Source organism: Malania oleifera, chromosome 2 (assembly GCF_029873635.1).
Source record: "Malania oleifera isolate guangnan ecotype guangnan chromosome 2, ASM2987363v1, whole genome shotgun sequence".
Taxonomy (NCBI): Eukaryota; Viridiplantae; Streptophyta; class Magnoliopsida; order Santalales; family Ximeniaceae; genus Malania; species Malania oleifera.
In genome coordinates, this window is record NC_080418.1 from 150,540,924 (window position 1) to 150,561,016 (window position 20,093).

At 34.7% G+C, this 20,093-nt stretch overlaps 2 protein-coding genes across 4 annotated transcripts in view; one reads left to right on the forward strand and one right to left on the reverse strand.

Moving 5' to 3' along the window:
* Positions 1 to 375: 375 nt before the first annotated feature.
* LOC131148839 (uncharacterized) lies at positions 376 to 15,419 on the reverse strand. 3 transcript variants are annotated; one of them, XM_058098775.1, is made up of 2 exons: positions 14,916 to 15,419; positions 376 to 917 (listed from the first exon to the last, which is right to left on the reverse strand). In XM_058098775.1, exon 1 carries the CDS (start codon positions 15,230 to 15,232, stop codon positions 14,948 to 14,950), a length of 285 nt encoding a protein of 94 aa, XP_057954758.1. In that variant the 5' UTR covers positions 15,233 to 15,419; the 3' UTR covers positions 376 to 917; positions 14,916 to 14,947. The 3 variants fall into 3 exon arrangements, with proteins under 3 accessions (XP_057954758.1, XP_057954757.1, XP_057954756.1); XM_058098774.1 differs by lacking the exon at positions 376 to 917 and adding an exon at positions 6,292 to 6,650 and having other exon boundaries at positions 14,921 to 15,419; XM_058098773.1 differs by lacking the exon at positions 376 to 917 and adding an exon at positions 6,292 to 6,650.
* A 3,677-nt stretch (positions 15,420 to 19,096) lies between these two features.
* The window catches only part of LOC131147595 (lysine--tRNA ligase, chloroplastic/mitochondrial), a 36,007-nt gene continuing 35,010 nt past the window's right edge, over positions 19,097 to 20,093 (forward strand). The window contains exon 1 of the mRNA XM_058097094.1: positions 19,097 to 19,383. Within this exon, the coding sequence (XP_057953077.1) occupies positions 19,156 to 19,383 (228 nt within the window). The 5' untranslated portion in view covers positions 19,097 to 19,155. The remainder of the gene's footprint in view (positions 19,384 to 20,093) is intronic.

A 20,093-nucleotide genomic window follows, 5' to 3' on the forward strand; every position in this document is an offset into this window, starting at 1 on the left:
AATTTATCGTACATGTTTCGTGTGTGTGTGTTTGTTTTCGTGGGCCTCTGTTTCTTTGTTTTTTCGCTTTTATTTTATTTTATTTTTTATGTTTTTCATCAGTTTGATAGTTTTCACAAATCAAATCAAATCAAATCAATGGTTTTGGTGAGTCCTCTAATGGATAATTTATAAGTCTAAATTCAAGATTTGGAATTCATAATTGCCTGTTAATGTTATTGTTTCATTATTTATTATCCTCCACCTTTTAGTTTTGTCTATTATTTTCTTCAAGACAATTCCACATTCTCATTTTATTCCATAAATTTTCTAACCAACCCCACTTCAAACCTTATGTAACATAAAATGCTTTGACAAAATACAAAACTCAACACAACAAGTACAAACCATAGTTCACATTTCACAAGCCCTGAACTGAAAAACATTTTCTTAATTAACAATAGACAGTGCCTCTTAATTAATCACATGGTTAGTCCTCAAGGGGTCATCACCTGGTGGGCACTTTCATGCTCGGTGCCTCATTAGATGATCCTTCCCTTCCTACTTACCATCTTACATATCTAGTGAAAAAAACAAATTGGGCATCTGAGATTTTGGACAGATTTGGTAAAGTCGTCCAAAATGGATGGAGGGTGTATTCATGGATGACAGAAGTGTCACAGCTAATCTTGGAATTTGAGAAGTGATCGTACGGTGGAGATGATGGTCCATGGGTTGCATGTGATCCACTAGTACTTATTTTCCCCCTGTTGAATCACATGCCCACAATTTGACCCTTTTGTGCAATCTCTATTATCCATCCTTTTTGGCTGTGTCATCCAGCATCCCTCTTTGACTTTTGTATCCCCCTTCCCTTCTCATTTTCTTCTTCATAATGATGCTGTCCATACCATGACACTAGACTCTTGCCCTCTTACCTTTGATGCGTTAAAAATAAATAAATAAATAAATAAATAAATTTTGATCTCATATTAATTGTAAAAAAATTCTGTATTTGTGTATCTGATAAATTTGGATTGGCCTAGTATCAAACCACTTGACTTCAGCATTTTGGGATAATCAACCAGCTCAAAAGATTTTGGACTGGTAGACTTTGCCTGAAATTTTATAACAGTGTTAGGAATAAAGTGTGGAAACAATGCTATGCCCATGACTACCAAACTGTCATCTCTCTTCATTTCTACCCTATTCTATTATGCAAGCTAAACATAAAAGATATAATCACATACAGCCCAAGGGCTACTACAACTATGGTGAATTGCAAACATCTCTAGCTGAACAGAAATACAATCCTTGTAGTCGCATTCTCTTTTTAAGCATACAAATCATCTATTACAATGCTGTTGGTCACTCTTTTCACCACCATAATTTGCATAATTCCCGCAGGACTATATGCATAGGAACATCCAAAAAAAGTGAAAAGAAAAAACAAAGGGAAAAAGAAAGGGCAGAGGGCACAAGAGTACTTGTTCAGAAAGTTATGATGACAATTTAAAGAACTAAGCACCACCAGCCAGCCAATTTTGGAGGGTTACATTCAGAGGTGGAGAAGTTGACACAACACTGGAAGCCTAGACGTATTATTGAAGTGATGATGAGTGTTTTTGTTTTCTGGGGAAATGTTCTGATAAAATGCTGATAATGTATCAGTCACAAGTTGGATTATGAGTTCTTTGAACCTAAATTATCCTACCAACCACTAAAACAATAAATTTTGGGATGAACAGGATTGACAATGTTACCATTTAAGTATCTTCTTCTGTTTGTGCATTGAAAGAGTTTCTTGGGGGGGGTTCTCAAATCTCCACATGGAGAAAAACTCAAACTTTTCCCATTCCAAAAGATGGATAAACTCACACCCAACACACAATTCATAATGAGATGAATTATCCCATCAAGAAAACCAAAATCAAGTAGTCTATCGAAGAAATCTCCAATAAACTCTATGATAAGCTTTTGCCAAATCAATTTCAATAGCCATCAGCCCTCTCCTACTTTCGTTGCCCAAGAAGTTATTGAAGTTAATTGTATGAATAACTTCTTGGGCAGCAACGATATTACCTATGGTACCTCACACACAAATGAAACTACTCTCATGAGAAGAAATGACTTCGTTTAAATGAGGCCTCAAATGATTAAGAATCACCTTGGTTAGCAACTTGAAAACCACATTACAAAGGCTAATAGGGGCAAAATTGACATACCTATGTAGGTGTCGTTCTACTTTGGATTAAGAACAAGAAAGTATCAACCAAAAAATCAAGAACTAAACCATAAAGGAATGCCTGATTTATCATCCTAACAATCGAATGCCCCACCATGCACCAATATCTCTTAAAGAGGATAGTTTGGAAAGCAATAGGAAGGACCCATGGTTATGTTCGGTAATCTATTCTAGGAATATACGTTCTGGATTGCATTTCATTAGTCTAGATTGCATTTCGTGTTCCCAAAAGTTGTGTACACTTTTGGGTAATAGCGTGTGTAAGTCCTTGCGCGCGCACACACACACACAAAAAGGTGGGGTGGGTGGGACTTAAGTACCACGCTAAGTTGTGTGAACCACTGTTAAAATTTGTCGCGAGCCACCTGTTGAACATTGAAGCTTTGAGCTCATGATATGAGATAATGACATGGCACAACAAAGGCATCATGCAATTTAGCGAGGGAGGGTTGTGATCTAATTCCTGATCCCATATCAATAGTGGAGGGTATATTAATGTGACTTGTAAGGTTAAAGAAGCCTACCAAGCAAGTTAACTTACACAAGGCACTGCTACGCCATGACAAAGGACCAAGCAAGAGTTGACACTCTCCCTACCCTCACAAAGTGGGGAGACTTATGGCCTGGGGACCCTTTTTTGTAAAGTCAATTTTTAGCTGTATTCCAGATTAGGCAGAATAATACAAAGTTTTGTATGTTGGAGCCTTAAATGGCACAAGATTATTATTGGGTAAAAATATCTCTATGGAATTAACAACTTCATTTCTACCCGATTCTACTGTGCAAACCAAACATAAAATACCACATACAGCCAAACAGCTACCACCACGGCACCACTATTAAATGGAAACATCTTTAGACCCTAAAGCTGCACAGAAATACAATCCTTGTAGTTGCTTTCTCTCTTTTAGCATATAACTCATGTATTACAATGCTTGTAGGTTAGTCTTCTCACCACCATATTTTGCATCATTTTCGCAGGATATATGCACTCAGAACATAAAAAAAACAAGCAACAAAAAGGAAAAGAAAATAAAAAAGAAAAGGTAAGGACACAAGAGTACCAGAAAGTTATGAAGAAAGTTTAAACCTAAGAACCACCTGCCAGCCAGTTTTGGAGGGCTACATTCAACAGTGTCATTGATTCAACTTCAAGACAATATGGGAGGAAAACCATCAATGGAGAAGTTGATGCAACAGTGGAATCCTAGGCATATTACTCGCATAATGATGAGTGTTTTTTGCCTTTTGGTGAAAATTTCTGATAAAATGCTGCTAAATGGATCAGTCACAAATTGGATTATGACATCTTCAGTTGAACTTAAAGTGCCTTATCAACCATTAAAACAATAAATTTTGTGATTTAGAGGATCCATAAGGTTACTGTTTAAATACCCTCTTCAGATAAATCAATCTCCTAGCTCCGAGTTGATGCTGGCTACCACTTTCAGCTAGTTCAACTAATTCTGCACTGCTAAGCAACTCACCAAATGTGTGCGTGTTACGAATAAGACCTAGATTATACACATGCAAAGAGCTAACTGAAAGAAAAATAGAACAAAAGAGCAGATCAATTTTTTTAACATGATTGAGCAGTGCAACTATGTCTACGTAGCCCCTGGGAACTCTCCACTATACTGTTAACAAAAACTGCCATAGGATTCAACACCCTGCTGCAAGTATAAATAGTCCGCTAATCCCCATCGGAAAAATCCAAACTAGTTCCATTAGTCCCCATCGGAAAAATCCAAACTACTCAAAACTGGAAAAAATAAAAAATAAAAAATGAAAGCAACAAGAAGGAAATATAGGGTGTACATTTTCAAGACCTTAGTCAAAATGAGCCTATAACCACCATTAGTTTTTGGGAAGCTTTAGAAGCTTTATTTACAGTTTATCATCTGGAGTAAAGGATTAAAACTAGAAAGAAGGCCAATGATAAAAGAATTTAACCAAGTCATACCAAAGAATAAGCTACTTTGATAAATGTGATGTTGCTATTGGATTATTGGAAAGACCATCTAATGTAGGACAAGAAGCAAGCCATTTGGAAGATCCTTGTAGGAGAATAATTACAAAGAAATGAGATTGTGGGTTTAGTTAGTAGTTTCTTATGTGTTTAGTTTAATTAATATAGTATTATGTGTATTTGGGGGCTGGTTTGCAATACTTGTGTATTCTAGGGTTATGTTTGCAATGTAATGTAGTTTTAGGGGTATACATGTAGTTTCATGTAAAGAAGCTTTCTTATAAACAGTGTGAAAGCCATGTATCTCCTCTCTCCTCTCTTCCTTCTTCCCCTTCCTCCCTTCTATCTCTCATGGCTGCAGATCCTTGATGCTGCCCCTGCATCACCATCACTGACCTTTTACCAACATAAACATTACCAAAACTACCCCTGGGCCCCAGCATTGAAGATGATAAAATGTGGAACACTGGCTTAGCATTGAGGAAGCTTGAGCAAGGACAAAAATTCAAACCTGACATATTTTCAAGTTAGGTTCGTTTTTTTCATTTCTGTTATGGTGATAGGTAAAGTAAGTCTATAATACTATAACAAATATATAAGCATTTCCAGTATATAAGCATTTCCTCATTTTATACGTATTTTGTTTGCCTTTTGAAGTTCAATAATCTTTCTATAATCTTTTCACAATGCAATGCAAATAGAATGTATGAATCAACCCCCATTTCAATCGTTACATAAATCTACTTTACAGTTATTTTATTTATTATATATATATTTTTTAGTTTTAGTTTAGTTTTAGAAATTTATTCAATTATTACAACCAAACACGCAAAATCTAAAAATGAGTTTCAAAGAACATATGCCTAACACATATATAACTGACGTAAAGCATATAAATATGATTGGCTGCTTGGATGAATCTTAAATGGTCAAAATTTGTCTATTGGGGGTGGATTACTCCTAATCAACACACTATGTCTACAATAAGCCAAATAACTTGTTCCAAATCCTCCAAGAGAAAGAACAAACACATAAACAAACACGAGGCATATTCACAACTATCAAAGCAAAGAACACACACAAGTGGAGATAATTCTCAGAAGGCCTCCTCCTCTGCAACAGATTGTTAGTGTTAACTCTATTAAGAACCAACCAAATGCAAGCCTTAATTTCAGAGGGAACCATGCCCTTCCAAATCATATGAAAGAAAGAAAATGACATACTCTCTCAGATCAAGAACTCAAAAGGAAAAATTTCAAGAAAATTGTCCTGAGGAGTCCAGCAATCATTTCCTCACATCCTCACTAGTCTCCAATAAACTCAACAAAGTTCAAGCTCCTCCACCTCTATTATTCAAAGATCAATGGAAATTAAAATCCCAAGAAAAATTATCCCCATTAGAAAGCAAAAGGGAAGAAATAGGGCCGTTATGTATTGAAGAAAGACAATATAAACGAGGAAACAACATGGAAAGAGCCAAATCTTCTATCTATCCAAGGCTCTTCCCAAAAACAAATATCCCATTGCCCACGTCAAATTTGGTACTAGGAAATTAGGTATAAAAGTGGATACAGCGGAGATATAATCTCCAAGGACTCTTACAAGAAGATCTAAAACACACTTTAGTATCCCATCCATTTCCTTGTATGCCAAATTTAATTCAAATAACTTTATGCCAAAGTGAATTCTCCTATAAAGAAAATCTCCGTAACCACGTACTCGTTAAGGTAATATTTTTAGGCAATCATTTATCATTCTTTCCTTCTTTTTCTGCCAACAATTCATCTCAACAAGTACTTATGTTACTAAAATCTAGAAATACTTGTACCTTGCAACCATCTACAAAACCTTGATAGAATGAGTGGTTAAAAACTTTAAACATTTGGGTATACTGGGAATTGTGATATGGTTATACATGATAGTTTAGATATTCTGCTCTTTTTGGCGTGTAAATAATCTGCGATTGTACATGGGCTCAAACCCCATTGGCACATGTCCTCAATATAAATATAATTTATTTGTAAACTCCAAATCCATGCACTTTACCCCTTATTGGTGCACATGGGCAAAGTAAAGCACATTGAAACCAAAACAAGGGTTTGATTTAGAATGATCTTGTAGTATTAATGAGTAATATTTCAGTTCAGAAAAGTGAGTATCTGCATTATAAGTAGGAATGCCTACTTTATATGGGTTGGAAAAATGGGTAGCACCACTCAAAAATCTAGAAGACGATAAGTGAAGTACAATAGAGGCAGCTGGTTCTACAAGCATAATAATTTTCATTAGAGTTGAGAGAAAACACCAGGGGTGTAAAACACCAACAATGCAGTAGTGGTGGGCATGGTCTTAAATTTCCACGAAACTGTCGAAATTTCCGATTTCCGTCACCTTCGAAATCGAAATGGCAATCAATTTCCGTCTTGCATAATTTCCGCCGAAATCTCAACGAATCATCTGAAATTTATCGAAACCTCGAGAGTGAAGTGAAATTTCTATTTTAATTTATTTTATTGAAACAAAAGGTTATCACAAGTGCTTTTGAAATTATATGAAAAAATAAACTTATAGTAATATTTTATTTAACCATTCATGTCTAAATTATCAATATTTGTATAATAAATAATATTTAAATGATTTATGAATTTCATTTGCATTAACTGAATATGTTTAATGTACATTATTTTACAAACATGTTTGATACACATACTATTTTACAACTTTTCCACCTCATACAAAACATAGATGTATTTAATTTGTAATATATTAGTCTTAAAACTTATATTTTTATGTTTGTTCACCATTTCTAAAGTAAGAATTCCATGCTTTACTACTAGTTTCCGTTATTTTTTCAAATCAAAATCGAAATCGAAATCGACATCGAAATCAAAATTTCTGTCAAAATTTCCGTACTTTTGGAGCTTCGAAATTTGAGTCGAAATCGAAATTTAAGACCTTGGTGGTGGGACAAAATCAAAGGACATTCTTTCATGTCTTCTCTTTCTGACTGTGACAACCCACATCTTTGAGAATCAACTGCTCATTTTACACAATAGTTTATTAAAGGAGCCTTGAAGGTAAAAATTTGAGGCACAAGTAAAAAAATTTATAGGGTGTCGAGAATTACAGTGCATTCTTGCTTTTGTGTGTTTGAGGACGGGGCACAGAGGGTGACAGGCACTTGGAATGTGCAAACAAATTATGGAAACATTTGGATGTCATATTTATCGGGGATGATCCCATTTTGTTCCTGTTTACATCACATCCTTGTTTTCTATATTCTAGGGGTGAGAAAGATGGGGTGGCAGGGACTTAGGGGGAGGATAGCTGCGGCAGTGATAAACTAGGGGGGCAGTAGGCATCATGTATAACTAAGACCACCCAATCTTGGTTCTGCAAAGCATTGTACGTCAGGGATCCATCTTTTGCAATGACAAATTGAAAAAAATATGGAATAGAATAATTTCAACTGCAATTAAAATACAACTGAATTTTTGGAAAGATCAAAGTGGAAAGGAAGAGTGGAAATTAAGTCTGGGGCTTTTCTACAATTTCTTGTCGCAGTTACTGAAAGTTCCCTCTAAGAGCAAAGCATTTACTTGTACCTTGGCTCTTAACAGGATAAATACTAATGGTTTGTTGAGTAATTACAGGATAGGACCTAACAAGGCAATCAGTATGAATATTTTATTTACTTGATTGTACTAACTCTAACGAGACTGGTGAGCATTTATTTCTTTATTGGTGCTTCAGCTTCTAATGGAACCACCTTGATGCCTTTCCTTAATACCTCGTATATTGAAGCTTAAACATGCATATAAAACTCAAAGCATGTGGAAACCAATAAAAAGGGTTTGACGGAGCTCAATCTGTTAGAATTGGTGAGCAATATTGGTTTCGAGGGAAGAGAGTGCCCACTTTCTGGCTAGGTTCAGCTATGCATACTTTATGAGTAGCAAAAATGGGCAGCATCACATAAAAATGAAAATGTTAAGTGATCCATTATAGAGTCAGGTGGTGATACAAGCAAGAGGAGGAAGGATACCCACCGTGCAAGACTCCAACAATGAAGCAGAGGGGAGGAAGGAAAAATCAAATGACTCCTGGTCCTCTATTTCTGGCAGTAACAGCCAACTTCTTTGAGAGCTCAACTGCTCATTTTATGCAATAGTTTCAAGTCCAGGGATATGTGGGTACAAATTTGCAGCACAAGTACACAACTTTAATACAGTGCCAACAATTCAGTCTAGGGTTAAATTTACAATGCACTCTTGCAATTAAAGGAGAGAGTGCAGGGGGGAGGTAAAAATACATTTATAGAGAAAAGAATAGAGGAGTAAGAAAACCTCCAAAATCTTACAAAAGCTCAAAACAAAAGAAAACAGAACAGATACAAGAAATCAAAAGCTACAACACCATCCAATATCTTTGAGAATCAATGAAACTGTAGTACCACCAACATCCAGAGGCGAAAACCCAGGATGCTAAAAAAAAAAAAAAACAAAGGATTCTATTTCACTTCAAACCAGAAACTAGGATTAGATTAGCAACTTTGAATATAGGGATACTTACGAGCAAACGCATGGAAATAGTGGAAACAATGATCAGAAGGAAAATTAACTTGATCTGCCTTCAAGGGATGAAATGGGTAGGCGAAAAAACTAGAGAAATTGAAAAATCAGGATTTAAACTTCGGTACACTAGTAAAGAGAAACAAAAAAATAGGGTAGGAAGCATTGTAAACAAAGAACTAAAAGATAATGCAATAGATGTTAACAGAATAGAAGATAGGATCATTAAAATCGCGATAACTCTAGGCTTGGAAATAGTAAATGTCATTAGTGCATAGGCTCTCCAAATAGGCTCAGCCGAAAATCTTAAAGACAATATTGGGAAGATATGGATAGCCTTTTTACAAGGGATACCCATATGAACTGATTTGAATGGACACATTGGAAAGGACAATATAGGTTATGAGAGGATATATGGAGTCTATGGATATAAAAATAAAAATGAGGCCAACAATATAATTATAGATTTTTTCATATCTTAAGATTTGGTTATATTGAATACATGCTTTAAAAAAGAGAAGAACAATTAATAACTTTCAAGATTGGGCAAACTAAAAATCAATAGATTTCTTCTTAACTAGGAAGGGGGACAATCATCTTGTAAGGATTGTAAAGTTATCCGAGGGGAAAGTTTGGCTACACAACATAAAGTTCTAGTATTAGATATATATATATATATATATATATATATATGCATTTAAAAAATGGAAGAGAAATAGTAACATAAATTAACACAAGAGGGCTAGGTGGTGAAGCTTGAAGGAAGAAAATATAGTAAAATTTAAAGATAAAATTATCAAAGAGTGTGACTGGACAATATAGGATAAGGTATAAAACAAGGCAAAGCTGTAGAAATATAGAAAACCTTGAAAAGTATAAAGAGCCAAGAAAAAACGCAAAAAAATGCCATTAGTGAAGCTAAATATAGAGCTTACGATACTTTATATACTAGACTAGATACAAAAGAAGGAGAAAGAGACATTTATAAACTTGCTTGAGCTAGAGAAAGAAGATGCAAAGATTTAGATAATGTAAAATGTATAAAGGATGAGAATGATAATGTCTTAGCTAAAGAAGAATATATAAAAGAGAGGCGACGGAGATACTTTGATAAACTATTTAATGAAGACAAAATTGAAAGCTTGAGCTAGGAAGTGACAAATGAGGAAAAGACTAAAAGTAAAATATTTATTCGCAAAATTAGAGTCCTTGAAGTTACGATTAAAAAAGATGAAAAGTGGGAAATCTATTACACCAAATAACATACCAATTGAAGTTTGGAAATGTTTAGGGACAAAGGAAATACATGGCTTAACTAATATATTCAACACTATTATAAAAACCAAGAAAATGCCAAAAGAATGAAGGAAAAGCACGTTTATAACTTTATACAAAAACAAAGGCGACATTCAAAATTATAATAACTATCGAAGAATTAAGATTATGAGTCATACAATGATACTATGCAAAAAGGGTAATTGAACAAAGAATAAGACTAGAAATGAGGGTTTTGGAGAATCAATTTGGTTTTACACCTAAGCGATCAACAACAGAAGCTATTTATCTTTTAAGAAGATTAATGGAAAGGTATAGGGAAAAGAAGAGGGACTAGCATATGGCTTTTATTGACCTAGAGAAATCCTAAGTTAGAGTACCTTTGGGTGTTCTTTGGTGGGTTTTAGAAAAAAAGAGAGCCTACAGTAGATATATTAAGGTCATAAAGGATATGTATAATAGAATAACAAATAGCACTAGGACTGTAGGAGGGGAATGTAGAGAATTTCCAATCACAATAGGTGTACATCAAGGTTCTATTTTTTTGAGTCCTTATCGTTTTGTTTTAGTGATTAATGAACTCACGAAAAATATCAGAACGTGATCACTTGGTGTATGTTATTTGCCAATGATATTATCTTGAGTGAAGAAAGTTGGAGTGGTGTGGAATATAAGTTAGAACTTTAGAGAACCATTTTAGAGTCTTTAGTTCTAGGATAAGTAGGAATATGACAAAATATATGAAATATAATTTCAATAACGTAAGGGGGAGTATTGGAGAAAAGATTAAACTTGATAATCAAGAAATATAGCACTATAGATTTCGATATCTTGGATCTATTATGCAAGTAGAAGAGGAAATTAAAGAGAATGAAATACATAGAGATACAGCTAGTTGGGTAAAATGGAGGAGTGCATTACATGTGTTGTGTGATTGTAGAATATCCTTAAAATTAAGAGGAAAGTTCTATAAGATGGCTATTAAACTAGCTATGCTTTTATGGTTCAAAATGTTGGGCAACTAAGAAACACATGTACAAAAAGTAAAAGTTGTCGAAATGCGTATATTAAAGTGGATGAGTGGCATAAGATTCAAAGATAAATTAAGGAACAAGCATATACGCAATAAACTAGGCATAGCACCAGTTGAAGACTAATAAAGGGAGGGGCGGTTAGATGGTTTGGGCATTTGAAACACAGGCCAAGTAGTGCACCTGTGAGGAAAAGTGAGCTAGTTATTGTTTCTAGCATGAAAGGGGGTAGAGGTAGATCTAAAATAACTTGAAATGAGGTAGTGAGAAAGGATTTAGTAGCTCTTAAACTAGCAGAGGAAAATGCTCTTGATTAGATGAATTGGCAGAAAAAGATTCATGTAACCGACCCCATCTAGTGGGACTTGAGACTTCTTCTTCTTCTTGTTATATACATCAAACCAATAGTCATATAACAATCATGGAAAATGTGAACATGTCTCTTAAGCCAAATCATCCATAAAGTAATCAAAATTGCACAACATCATAAATTCCTTGCTCCTTTTTCTTCCCAAAACCTCTAAAAGTGATTGAAAGAAAATCCTCTAATGCGGTAGGGAAAACCCAACTCACCAAATAAATCAAACAACTTGCTCCAAAGACTCCAAAGACCAACACGATAAAGAAACAAGTGATCATGACTCTAGGGCCTTCTAGAGTACTTGTACAACTGATAGTTTGTGTGAACTATATTTAGAATGACCATCCACGCAAAAGCCTTAACCTTAAAACGGACCTTAGCTCACCACAAAAATAAATAAATAGAAAGAGAAAATGAATTTGGGGACTAAATCAAATAAAGATAGAAATATTTACAAGAGAACAAACTTAAAACATCAAAAGTTGAAACCCAAATATCGTATCTACTGGAAGGACTGAAGAAAATACGACAAATGAAGGACATAAAGTTCCTCTAGCTCTTTAGCATTAATGTTCCCACAAAAAAATAAAAAAGATCCCGTAAGGCACAATGTTCGTTAATAACAAGAAATTGACAAATTGGAGCATGCAAACACAAAGAAATGCAAAACAAAGAAGGAAACTCAAAATAAAAGCATTGCCCTCCCGACTCTGACTTGAAGATCCTCTTAAAGGAAAACCCAAGAACCATCAACTATTTTATATTCAATATGAGGAAGGAAAAGAGTTGAAATTTGCAAGAGAAATTTCCATTCACTTTTATGAGAAAATTTGTTTCCAATTTTAGCATCCCAATCATTCCCATGAAAACCAAATTTATTTTTGATAACTTTATGCCAAAGGGAGTTAGTTTGCAATATTTTTAGACATCAAATTTCCAAGATCAAGCCCCCTCTAATCTTACTCCTACAACAATCTCCCAACTCACAAGATGATCCCTCCTCTCCTCCAACTTTTATCAAAGGAAACCCCTCATAATCCTCTCCAAGCTGGCTGCTACACCAACAAGGACCTTAAAAATCAAGAAATACAAAGGAAAACAGGAGAGATGCTGAATTGAAGTAATATGACCCCCAAAACATAAAGAGCACTCTTCCTTCCATTTATGCACTTGGAGACCTTAGCAATAATTATGCCCCAAAACTGAACAGATCAAGAATTCCTACCCAAAGGAATTACTAAGCCAATATACATCCCACAAGAGTAACAAAAGGCAAAACTTCGTCGCGGCTCAAGTTATAGCCAATAAGCCGCACATACCCAAATTACACTTTAACCCTAACACTAACTCAAAGACTTGAAGGATGGTAAAAACATTACAAAAAAAGAAGTTTTATCACCAAACACGAAAAACATTAGTATCACAGCAATTGTAAATGTGAAACAATTGCATCATCATTCCCCAAAGATAGACCCTTACCCACACCCTCATCCTATTCAAAACATCACCCACAAGAATAAAGAAAAAAGGGGCAACATATCATCTTTCCTCACCCACCTGGTCCCTAGAGGCCAAAAACCAGGCCTTGGAAGCTCCACTTGCAATTACTGAAAAAATAAGTAAATAAAAGACATCCTTGCCAACCACTCCATCTTTAATTAAGAAAAAAAAATAATAATAATAACACCACTATACACAAGGTTCCCACGCCATCAAGGGCCTAGGGAGGGCATGATGACCATTGGGCTTGAATCCTTCCTATCTAAAACTATATCCAATAAAAGCCGATTCACTTTGTATAAGCCTTCTAAAAATATAGCTTAAAAGTTAAACTCTCCCTCTTGCTTCTTTTAATATCTTCAACAGCCTCATTAGCTATGTGCATAGAACAAAATCAGGGACTAAGAACTAGATACAATAATCATCTAAAACCTCCCTCATCTATCTACAACAATCTTACACACACTCGTATTCAAATTAATAGGTCTTAAAATCATCAACCTTGATGGGACGACCTTTTTGGAAATTAAAGTCATGATAGTGAATCATGTTTTTAGGAATTAACCCATCGCCAAAAAATTCCAAAAAAACATTCAACAAATCATATTTGACCACATCCAATAGTGCTCAAAAGCCTTCTCCAACCACAGCCCCTTATCCTTGAAATAGGATACCAATCCAACCCCTCAATTATAGGCCTACAACTAGCATCGTCTGAATAAAGGCTCCTAAAAAACTTGTGATCTCTTCTTTTATTATGCTCAAAATCTCGGATCAAGTGAGAATAGACCTTCTGCTAGCTTCCACTCTTTCATCACACTCTTCCTCCACCAACCATTAGCAATCAAATGAGAAAAGTTTGTGTTCCAATCCCCCTCTTTGGCCTACCTCCAACTAATATCTTCCTTTAAAATCATTTCTTAAGTTCACTCATAAGGGAAGCTCTCCTCACCCATAACTCTCTCAAAGCAGCCCCTATTCTCCAAGTTATATGGATTTCATGATCCACACATCTCCAAACACCTCCGTGTTCCAATTTTTGAAGCTAGCTTTAAGATGTTGCAATTTCCTCATAAACCTAAATCCTTCCCAACCATATTCCGAAGTGCAATGGCGGAAGTGTGCTAGTTTTGCTGCTCTTTCATTTTGTGGAAGGAAAGGAATTATAGAATTTTTAACTAGTTTCTCCTTGGGCTATAGCTTCTTGTGTTTTTAGGACTGTTTCTTTGAATGGTATGTAAAGGGGAGCGAACTCCAATGACTCATCTGTAATTTTTAGTTTTCTATTGAGGACAGCCTGTCCTTCCTTTGTATTCTCTACTTATTTCTAATTAAATTCTTCTTAAATCCAAAAAATTGAATGATTTCATTTCAATTGAAATCTTAATATTCCTAACCATGGGCATTATCTTCATAAATAGCCAATCATAAATTCTAAAGCATGAAATCTATATCAAAATTTCAATGGAATATCAGAAGAATCAGAAGCATGATAACTAATCTAATAATCTAATCTCAATAGCTTATGGCAAGTCAACAAATGAGCAGCATTCAAACATCAAAATTAATCCAAAACTTCCAATGTCTACTATACACGCAGTTTGCCAATCCAAACAATTTACCAAAAGCAACAACTAGTAAACCTGAGCTACCAATTGATCTACAAAACCAAAGGGCATCAAATTGAAGGGCCGGCTATGGATGGACAAATCGGATGGGGGGTTTTGCAGTATATTCGTCGTTATTAGTTCAAAGATCAATCTAACATTCTAATCTCAATAGCTTACAGCAACATAGCGAACGAAAAACATACAAACATCCGAATTGATCAGAAAAATTCCAATTCCAGCCACATATATACAAATGTACCAATCACGCAGTTAGCTAATTCAAACAATTTGCCGAGTACATCAACAAATTCATCTAGAAAAGCAAAGCACGCCAAATATACAGAAGGAGAGGAGATGGATGGAGAAGTAATTACTGTACACGCAGGAAGGGGCGGAGATGGATGGATCAATCGGAGTGAGAATCGTAGTAGTAAACGTCGTCGTCGTCGTAATCGGAGGATGAAGAATCGGAATCATAGTAATTGGAGGGATAGTAGTAGGAGTCCGGTGGGGGCAAGCAGAAGAAGGTGCAGAAGCAGATAGCGAGACGGCCAAGCTGGTGCAAGGGGAAGCAGCAGATGAGATCCAGCAACTGGTCGGGGCTTATGCGGTCGGGAATGCATGCTATTTGTTGCCATACGTCTGCAGATGTCTTCGCCACCGATAGAACAAGCAAGCTGTTGAACACCATCTCTCTCTCTCTCTCTCTCTCTCTCTCTCCTACTTAACCAGAGGACAGACGGAGAGTCGGAGAGAGAGTGAAAGAGAAGAAGAAGACGACGGGGAGGGGGGCCTCGGTTTGGAAATTTCCTGGGCAGCGCCGCTGCGGAAATGGGGTTGACGATGTTTGTTCAAACATGAAACGACGTCACTCCCAAAAGACGGTTTCAGTTCCCCCTACCAAGCCTACTTTGCTAAGGGCCCGTTTGGTTCGGGAATTATACTCGGAGAGAGGGGGAAAAACAGAAAGAGAAAATATAAGAAAAATTAATTTATTATTATATATATGAATCTATTTTGCTATAATTATAAATTTTTAAAAAGTAAATACTAATAATGTATAAATTAAAATTTTAAATTGATTTAACATATTTTTTTATTTTATTTTTTTTACTTTTCTTCTTCATCTAACATGAAAAATGAATTCATTCATTTTTTTTCTTATCTTAACTTTTTCAAGTTCCAAACAAGATTTAAAAGAATAAAATTATTCAAAGATATTTTAAACTATTTTTCAAATATAAAACTCTCCCAAATGTTTATAATTATTAAATATTTTTAAGGTTTGTGTTAGAAAATCAGTGATTTTTTTGAGTAAAAATTTTAACAAAAAGAGTTTTTAACTCCATGCGATTGAATTTAAATAATTGATTATGAACAATGACATGTGACTATTTGAAAATATATAAGATATATCTTCTTCCTCTTGTAAAAATGCAAGTAAAGACTGCATACTATAGACCCATTTGGTCCGCCCCTTCCCTAGACCCTACATACATGGGAGCTTTGTGTACTGGGTTGTCCTTGTAAATTATTTACAAATTAATCAAACTTTTTAAAAATATTTAATTAAACTCATTGTGTAATGTGAAAGTGAATGTTAATAATGAAGAAGATAATGAAATTGACTTGTCAACATTAAAATAAGTAAAAATTTACTACTTGTGAATACTTATCTCGTGTTTAGAAGCATATGTTTCGTGTCTTGTATTTCGATTTGTCTGGATTTGAATAAATTGGAATACAAAATCGTATTGAATTTATTTCAAATTCACACAAATTCGAATCCAAATCTAAAATTTCATGATCCTAAACACTACCTTAGTGATTTTTTATATTGAATTAAGGTTAATAGGTTGAATTGTAAAAGATCCATTGTGGTCCACCCCTTCTCCAGACCCGCATGCGCGAGAGCTTTGTGCACTAGGCTGACCTCTTTTTTTTTTAGGTTGAATGGTAAAAGAAGAAAGTTAATGGGTTTTATGATTTTGACTCATTGTTTTCTTTTAAACAAATTAATGAAATGATTGACTCAATTAAATGTAATGGTTAATGAATGTTTCGTATGGAATTAAATCAGAGTAATAGACTGACTTTTAATTTAAAAAAAAAATAATGAACTTATTTGATTTTAACCCAATTTTTTTTATGCTAACGTGATATGTATAATTAGTAGCAATTATGATGGTTTTAATTTTTTGGGAACAATCGACAATAGATTGATCTTGAGATGTCAATTGTGTGCACACACTAAATGATTCGTGAGGGGAAAAATCAACATAACTCGACATAAATAATTGTTAGATTTTAATCTAATATTCTGCTATAATTTTACTGAAATAGGATGTTTAATTATCATGATTTTCCCATATATATTACCTTTGATGCGGAAAATTAAAGAAAGCCATAAATTAACATACCGGGATCGTTCATGATATATATCAATCGGGAAGAACAATTGAATAAATCGTTTTTTTCGCTTCACACTGATCTCTTTCGGTACTTCGCCAGATCTTATGGGAGTAGGGTTGATGAGAAGAGAGCAAAGGTGGAGATAGGACAATTTCTATATATCTCTTTCTTTTCATTCCATTAGATTACTATATATTAGCTACTCCCCATAAGAGTAGATATATAGGAAAACCTTTCCACTTCCATCAATTAATCCTCACATTATTCTCAAAGCTAAACTCTTTATTTAACCCATAAATGTGACATTTCATTATCCTCATCATATGTCATTACTCTTATCATATGGGACATATTCTTACAATAATATCATTAAAATGGATAACTCATTATAAGAAATGTAATTGGGAACATGGGTTTTGAATTTTAGATTTAAATTAATGTAAATGTAAGAGAAATTCCATACAATTTAAATTCATACAATTCTATAATGTGTTTGGCTTAAATTTACAAAAATTCAAATTCAAACCTCGAGATGCATGTTCCAAACACAAGGATACAAGATTTTAACATGTAAATTTTCATGAAAAGTAAATTCGTGCATGCATGAAGATCCTAACATTAGCTAGATTAACAAAAATCCATTTTCTCTTTTAGAAAAAAAATAAAACTAAAGAGACGTTAATTAGTTAATTAAGCAAAGCCATTGAATCATGCATGTCCTCATTTCCCTCCTCACCCTTACACTTGGGAGGCTCCTCTCCACACCCATAATTGAAGACTAAAAATTATCCTGCAAAGGGATCTCCTTCTCATTCCCAATGGGATAGTAAATTGAAAAGGCAACAAGAAAGAAAGAAGGAAAGGAAGAATGGCAAAGAAGATGAAGCAGCTCATCAGGAGATTATGTCCTTCTTCATCATCACCATGGATCTTCATCTTTGTCACCATCTCTGCGTTAACGACGACAATGGCAGATGCTGTAGATACGACTAAGCATGATAGTGAGAGTAGTAGTAATCAAAAAATAGCAATGCCTGCGTGCTTGGAGGAATGCATGCCCATTTGCATGGGAATAACTCTAGCCACCAGCCCTGCTTGCACCTTCGCCTGCACCCTTGGTTGCACCCAATTGCAAGGCAAGGGTCGCACCCCCGGCACCCCACTTAAGTAATTCCTTACGATATGCCCATTGATCATGGGATCTCACTTCATCTACATACAAGACCATTCATCCCGCCATGGATGTGTGGTTGTCTTTCTCCATCTTCAAGAATATACATAGAGTTTCCAAGCATTAGTTTTATAGGTAAAGATCATTTTTGTAGATAGTGGCTTACTTAAACATAGTCTTGATCATGCCACGATCAAAAATTTGTAATATATGTTTTACTTTTTAAAGTACTAGTTTTAGCTTGATCATGCGGTACTAATACTTAATTTATTTGTTTAAGTTGTCGATATGTAATAAACACAACATATCTTTAAAATACATCTCACATTACTTACTCTACAATCATCATTCGTAATATTACTTGACAAAAATAGAAATGCAAAACTAATGCATTGCATGTGGATCGAAGTGTCATAATGTGTGTGTTGGGTGGTTGAATTTCAAGTTTTAATTAGATCTGAATTTGTGTGAATTTGGATAAAATGGAATACAAAAGTATATTGAGTTATGTTAAAATCGAAAACTCAAAATTCATTCACCCGACACAATGCGAATAACTTTCAATGAAATATTTTATTAGTTGGGATATATAGTTTTCCCAAATCAAACTATTGACGGGCTTCTTATGATTTCATTTAAAGTCAATATTTCGAGCCTACTTAAAAATTCATAAAAGAAGCAAAACTCACGAGCCAATAAACAAACTATATAAGCTTAATGGCGTAATTAATGTCGATGTACTTAATACTAATCTTTATATTAATAACATGCGTTGGGATTTAAAAAAGAAAATGCCTTGTTTCTACATAAAGCAAATGAGAATTCAAAATTTTCTATGAACCATAATATATAATGAAGGTTGAATGATTATTATCGAATTTTATAATTATTTTTATCCTATTTCGGGATGAATGTAATAATTTTATTTTATTAAAAATTATATAAATTAATTGAAAATTGGAAGGCATCTTCAATATATTCCTAAAAAGGATTTTTGGGTGGGGGGAGAGAGCAGATAGTAGAGAGTAGAGATGGAGGTGCTGAAGGTGTGGGGAGTGTCGTCGCAGCCTTTCAAGCACCTCATCCACTTCGCTTCTTCAACCTCCAGACGTCGACCCTCTTCCCGTTTGTTGCTCAGGTGCTGCACCACTACCACCACCACTGCCGTCGGCAGCGGCGGGAGGAGCCGGAGGTCCTCTTCCTCATCTTCTTCTTCCACCTCCGACAGAGAAGCCGTCCGCGCCATTCGTCTAAAGAAGGTTGTAAAATAACATCCGTTGTGTTGTTTACGAATTGATATCTTTTGTTTAGAGAAAATTGTTCGCTACTTTTTTGTTTTAATTCGTATCCGTTCTCTGGATTGTTGAACGCGACAATGCAGTCGTTGTATAATTTGTGTTATACTTTCCGAATTTTTTTAAGCTCCATATGGGTTACGCATTCTGTGTGAGGAAAGGAAGTGAAAAGATAAGTTCGAAGGAAATGGATTTTACATTGTCTCTGCTCTCTATACTGTTAGGAGTGAAAATATGTTCAAACATGATCGAAATTAAGAACATTCAGAGGTTGATGGCATGTAAAATAATTTTTTTGTTCATTTATCTGCTATATATTTTGTTTCTTCTCGGTTTTCTCAATAATCAAGCAAGAAAGATTGAATTCCTTTGTAGTTTTTTTTTTTTTCCCTTCATTACCCAAGTTATAACATAACCTTAGGGTTTGAATGTGCTTTAATATGATTTTGAATTACTTTCCTATAGATTGAAGCTTAACCTGGTCTGAGAAGCTATAACTGTTGCGGTGCTGCTATAAGTAAATTAAACTTTGTGCCTGGGAATTAAACTTCCTATTTTGTAGGAATTTTATTGGGGAAATGCTAATTTGAATATTAGCACTGTATTGACGTGAGCATATTTAGATATAATTGTGAATATAATGAACTAAACAACAATTGGGAAGAATAGTCTGT

What these genes read in the sequence shown, in the direction of transcription:
- LOC131148839 (XM_058098775.1), bottom strand. Translation starts at nt 15,232, where the DNA reads ATGGTGTTCAACAGCTTGCTTGTTCTATCGGTGGCGAAGACATCTGCA.